This window comes from Dipodomys ordii, unplaced genomic scaffold, assembly GCF_000151885.1.
Source record: "Dipodomys ordii isolate 6190 unplaced genomic scaffold, Dord_2.0 Scaffold285, whole genome shotgun sequence".
In the NCBI taxonomy this organism is placed as follows: domain Eukaryota; kingdom Metazoa; phylum Chordata; class Mammalia; order Rodentia; family Heteromyidae; genus Dipodomys; species Dipodomys ordii.
Window position 1 is genome coordinate 639,761 of NW_012267501.1, and position 6,148 is coordinate 645,908.

The following is a 6,148-nucleotide window of genomic DNA, read 5'->3' on the forward strand; positions in this document are numbered from 1 at the left end:
AACAGCAAAATGGACTCCTCGTGCAAGGTGGCGGGGGGCGGGGGGGGTTACACCTCTTTAGTGCAATTGGTTGAGGGGTTAAAATATGTTGTGGACTCTTGTGATTGGTTCCTATCTCTGCAGTACTATAGTACTGGGCCACCTGTGAAGGGCACATGCATCTTGCTCAGCCATTTCCCCCCTACCTCCCTGCCAAGGGTTTCACGAGTCAGTTGTGAGTCGGTTCTTCCCCTCTCCCTCCCCCCACCTCCTCCATGTTGGAGCCATCCAGGCCACCATCTTCTACCTAGCCTGGGAGTCCTAACTTCCCCCACATAAGGTCTAAAAGTTACAAGAGTCTACTTTTTAGGGAAGGGCTCACTTCTTGTTCCTGGTAAGTTTTCTGCTTTAAGTAATACATGACTGGGTAAAAATTTTCCCCCCTCTTTCTTGAAGATTTACACTGTAACAACTATTTGATCTTGGAAGGTGTGGTGGGTCAAAGTAGCCAATGCAAACTCTGAAAATAAGAGGCTTCTGGGCAATTCTGAAGGAGCAATCTTACCAGACTCGGACTTAAAAGGCTTGGGTAGACATTGCTATAAGAAGGGTCAGAGAGGGTAATGTACAAAGAGGGAAGCATGTGAAAGACTGAGGCCAATGGTAAAAATTGGGGTTTCATCCCCAAAGGACCCCTGCACAAGGCTCAGCAGCCCCTTGGATTGTATCATTTTCCCTTCAAATTCCCTATCATTCCTCCAACCCTTTCAAAAAGCCCAGGCACACCCGTACAAACCTGTCCCGCGGTGTTCTGGGGAATGTGTGGTGGGCAGTGAGAGGGTGTGTGGCCTGTCCTCCAGCTGCTCCCTTGCTGATGTCCTTATGGAGTCAGGAGTTCCAGGTGGTGAGCAGACAAGAGCCAACAGTGGGGTTGTTGGGGGGGTGGATGATAGATTTTACAGAGAAACGCTGAATGGGGCAGGGAGAGCTAAAGGTGGTAGAGGGAGGTGAACCAACGTACACACAAATTACTTTCACACAATCATGGTGGCGTGAGCCAAATAGATTTGGATGAGATTTATTGATCCGATTGTTTTAGAAAACCAACAGCAAAACACTGACAAGGTACATAAATACAGATTGGACATTTCAGGGGAAATTCACTATATTTCCTACTTGCTTGTAGGAAACCAGGGGAGGTGGAAAAGCTGTCCTGATCATATGGCATGCACACCAGACTGCAAAAAGACTTCCACACTATTTAACAAGACTGTGGCAAATAGCTTTTAAGTAAGGCAAGCATTGTGTATGGCCCCGGCGTACTCTGCAGGAAAAGCAAAGCCCAAGCCCACCCTCAGAGGCTGTGTTCCAGAGAGAGGCTTTCTTGCCTAATTCTTCCAATGACGAATCGGTGGCAGGTGCCTTTACAGGAAGATGCCTGTGTTCTCATGCAATAGACTTTGCACAGGAAGTGGCTTTACAGAGAGTCAGTGTGCCTCCTTTGCATTTCTCATGCTAAACTAGTAACACAGCAATAGTAATGCTTGGTGCAACTGGCCTTTCATCTGAAAACTGCTTTTGACTTATCCTGTACGCTTACTAAACAGGGCCTTTAAGAAGCTTCTTAAAGTTTTAAGAACTTAAAAACATAACAATTACACTAAAAAGATACCACTTTTGAAGCACAACTTAGAACTTCTATTTATAACACAAGACAAGGGTGGCTTTCCGCCAAATCTCACGATCTTAGAAGGAAAATGCTGTTGGGGGCAGGATTTGAAGCAACACGTGGAGGTTCCAGAACTCTATCTACCGAGCCTACCGTAGGCCCTGCCAATACTCCTAGAGTTCTAAGGTATTTGGGGGAACCGAAGCAATTTACACTAATGTCAATCAGCTCTTGAAACTTATGGTCGTAAGACCACAAACCCTCATCTACCCTGGAACTCAATGCCAGAAAAATAAAATTGAGTTAAAAAAAGAAGAAAATGGCTTTGTGCTACATCAGAATGTTGGCAGGTAGAGAATTCAGTAACCTGTGCCACTTTCTAAACATCTATAAGACCACATAAAAACAAACTGGTATTACACGATTGAAAGACCAACACAGAGAAGATAGTCCAATCTTTCCTATATATGTCAGGCTATAGGGCTGGAGAAGGTAACTCCAAAGGAAACAAAGAAGCCAGGATATATCAAGAACCAGAGAAATGTGTTCCACTGATGAGATTTCCCATGTCTGCCATATACCACTTTCTCTTCCCCAGGGGCTAAGCATTCTTTGGTGGGTCAGAAGAGACAGCCTAGAACTCAAGCAGGAGATCCTGCTGAAGATAAGATCTAGACTCAGGGTTTCTACCTGTGGCTCCTCATCTCAGTGCTCAACAGCAGTCTGATTCCCCAACAGAGCTCGTATGGCTGGCTTAGATGTTGGCTGGCTGCTAGCACCCTGTGAATCACCTTTTCTAACTACTCAACCCATTGAAAAGGAGGTACTTGTGGGCAAGGGACAGGGAGGGAAAAGAAATACAAATGAAGGAACTGTTTGATAGGAAAGTTGAAACACTGATTATCTCTAGATTTCATTATCTGTGCTTTACTCTTACTATTCTGGGTAACCAAAGGTCACTGTCGTGTACCTTTTTTGCTTAGAAATGCTAATATGTTTATGATTATACTTTTAAATCTAACTATGTAGTGGATATAAATGGTATAGAGAAAAGTTTTACAGCAAACCACTGAGGTCTGAAGAAAGAAGATTCTATCAGTAGAAAGGGGTTTGACACCCCCTCCCCAAAACAATAGTTAATTTCAATGTATTCTGCATCAGTTTATAGTTTTCCATGATGTGGAAATGCTTCATTAAGTAAAGAAAAACATCATTTTTTTGTCATTTAATTATTATAAGGTAGTACATTCCCAGATAAACTGATATTACTAAATATTAGGTTTTAATTCTCCACTTAGGAATAACTTACAAGTGGACTCCCTTATTCCTGGGCAAGACATTCAAATAGGAGATAATACAAAGGTGACTGGGAATAAAAAAATCTCAACTCTAACAAACCCAAGGAACACTCTATGAACTGAACTGGAGTAAGGAAAGATGTGCTTGGAAACCCAGTTTCACCAGTATTTGGCATATAATCACATCAGAAATTCTTGGCATAATTTTACTCTAATGTAATGAACTGGCTTCCTCAAGACAGATACAAAAAAAAAAGTTGTGTAGCTGCTTTACAGTCACACTCTCTACATAATCAGTATATATCCATTTGTGTTTCTATATATTGCACTTCAATTTCCAAGACTGCAGGAAGATGGCTGGGAGTACCTGAAAGTCGGGCAGAAGGCTTAACTGGCCCGTCTCAGGTAACTGTGTCAGGAATTCCAGGTGCTGGTTACAAATACACCAAATGCCCAATCACGCTTCTATAAAACCCAGTCATCTTCCTGCAGGTCTTCATACACACGGGCTCATTTGGCATCCGAGCATGTGCATATGAGTGGATCTCTAGCACTCAGAGCTGGTCACACACTACATTATTTTCACTAGTATTATAGCAAAAGAAGACACTTTAGACCAAAGACGTACTTTTAAGACACACAAGGTATTTGATGTCAGGCCTCCAATATCTATCTCAAAAAAGACTACCCTCAGAAGGCTTAAAAAGGATACTAGCAAGTGTGGCCTGAATCAGACCCCCCTCTCTCCAGCTTTCTGGTGAAGCAGAACCAGAGACCTGTTTGTATCCCAAGGACCATGGAAATCTAAACATGAGGCCAAGCCTTCAGTCTTTGGTCCCCATAAAAACAACAAAAATCCTTTTCCCACCCTAGACAGGCTAACTTTAGTTTGGGGTCTAATTCCACTATATATCTAGAGAGCAGGCTGGAGTCACACACACTACAAAGCTCTGTTCTGAACTAAAGGAGCTGCTCTGACTTGTTCTGGAGAAAGGCCTCTAGGGAGCAAACCTGGCAGTGGGTGGTAAGAGGTTAAATGTCCTGCGGATTGGGAATGGTAACAGGTGGGGTTCCCCAGAGGAGCTGCTCCTTTTCCAGCCTCTCTCACTCCCCTCCCTCCCCAGAAAGGCTTAAAGTCATATATGACTGCTTAACACAAGACTGCATGGATGGGATACAGTAAGGCTGGAGGTCAGAAGTGTCTAGAGGCCATGGGGCCCTCTTCCCCAGAACTCAATGCTAGATGATAACTTTTTAGCCATAACTCAGAGATTATTTTAAATCCACATATAAGCTAAAGAGATCCCTTCTGGGGTAAATAATAATAATAATGAATGACTTTAAAAGCTAGGTGAAAAAGAGGCACTTAAAGGAAAGATGTGTCCCAAATCTCCTGCTCTGAGGGAACTGCAGGAGGGTCAGCAAATCCCCCCCTGCATGACTCCAGCACCTTGAGTACACTGATGGTGTCCAAATGCTCATCGCAAGTGACACACTCAACTCCTCTAGCAGCCTGATTGCAAAAGCAAGTAAAACTTCAGTCATTTGTCTTTTCAAAATTAACAAAATAAACCAGAGCTAAAATCTCCTATTAAAAGAAAAGTGAATACACTCAGTTTCATTCCTGCCTCATGCTAGTCTTTAAGTGATACTTGGTTCTTCAACAAGGGATGACCCGTGGCTTTTCCCTCAAGACCTTTTATCCAATTACTAGATAATTACAGCACCATGCACATGAAAACAGACCAAAAAAAAAAAAAAAAAACCCAAAACACAAAAAACAGGCAACAAGCTAAGGGGAGAAATCTAGGACTGACTGCTTAAGAAAATGGCAGGAAGGCAGTCTGGAGATGAGAAAGGAAATAAGTGCTGAAAAGGAAATGGCCAATGTGACAAATGAAAGCCTGTGGCCAAGCAGAAGCCAAGTTAACAAGTGACAGGAACAGGCTTTCTACCATCTTCTCCTGTCCCATGGCATCAACACCGCTTATTCTCCATGAGGTCAAAGAGACAGCAATAAGCACAGAATTCCAAAACTGCCAAAAAAGAACTTTGATGATTTTTAAGTTCCTCCATTTGAAATATTCTTGGTGCCATAATTTCTAAGAGCAACCACAAAGAGCAGGACCATGACATATACATTAAGTCTTCTAACAAACTGATTCTAACTACTATTGGCACCATAAGAAAAGAAGTCACTAGTCAGGAGTTGCTAAGCTGCCTAACTTCCCCCTAAAGCCAAAGGATAGGGTTAGGTATCTAGGCTGCAAGATGTCAATCATGGTTGCCACTAATCAGACACATTTTGGAAATACCAATTAAATATCCAGGATTATGAATAATCTGCAAGATTCTTAAAGTCAGACTTTCTATCTTCCAAACTACTTGTTACTATTGCCAGATTTTTAAATTTTTAAGTTGTTTTCATTGATGAAGAATGGCTAACATGGTTAATACGTTCAGAATTCTCTTTTTTAAAACTTATTTATCTTATCTTGATTCCTTATATTAAGGTACTTCCAGACTTTCCCTCAACTCCATCAAGAAAGGGGAAGTAAGTATGTGGGTATGTGATGGGCAGGAGGGAGAACAAAGCAGAATGCACATGGGAAAGCAAGATGTCCATAAACTTAAAAACCAATTTATGGAAAGGCATCTGATGTATTTTCTGAATAAGGCCTTGATCAGGGTAACCAATCCTCTTTGTAGCACATTCTACACTGCCCATAAATAAAGGAGTCTCTTTAAATTAACATTTCCAGTACCAATGAACAGTCCAGAACTCCTCATTTCAAGCGCTCGATGAGTCCCTGTGTTAGTCCGAGGTGCAGAAGCTGTGTTCGGGAGAGATTTGCTAGGCTGGGGAAGGCGGCAAGCAGCCTCTCCCAGGCTAGTTCCAGCAGGCTAGGTACCACCAGCCAGATCTTAAACAGTGACCCAGTCCGTTTGTTTTCATGGATGTTCACCACTCCTCCATGAATGTACATGCAGCCAGCCTAGGGACAAATTCAAATGTGAGAGAAATAGACATACAGTTGAAGACTCAGCAAGGAAGAACAAAGCATAATAGACTGAATCAAGATGAGATGAAACAAAAAGAATTTCAGACTACAAGTGTGGCTCGGTGTGTGGCTGAGCACTAACTACACAGCATGCACAAGGTCCTGGATTCAATATCTAGCGCCGGGGGGGGGGGGGGGGG

The 6,148-nt window shown here is 42.7% G+C and overlaps 1 protein-coding gene across 3 annotated transcripts in view; it reads right to left on the reverse strand.

Moving 5' to 3' along the window:
* Positions 1-1,216: 1,216 nt before the first annotated feature.
* The window catches only part of Klhdc10 (kelch domain containing 10), a 51,410-nt gene continuing 46,478 nt past the window's right edge, over positions 1,217-6,148 (reverse strand). For 2 of the 3 annotated variants that reach the window (XM_013036428.1, XM_013036429.1), the window contains exon 9: positions 1,217-5,942. In XM_013036428.1, the coding sequence (XP_012891882.1) occupies positions 5,733-5,942 (210 nt within the window). In that variant the 3' untranslated portion in view covers positions 1,217-5,732. The remainder of the gene's footprint in view (positions 5,943-6,148) is intronic. The other variant, XM_013036427.1, reaches the window with a different exon arrangement.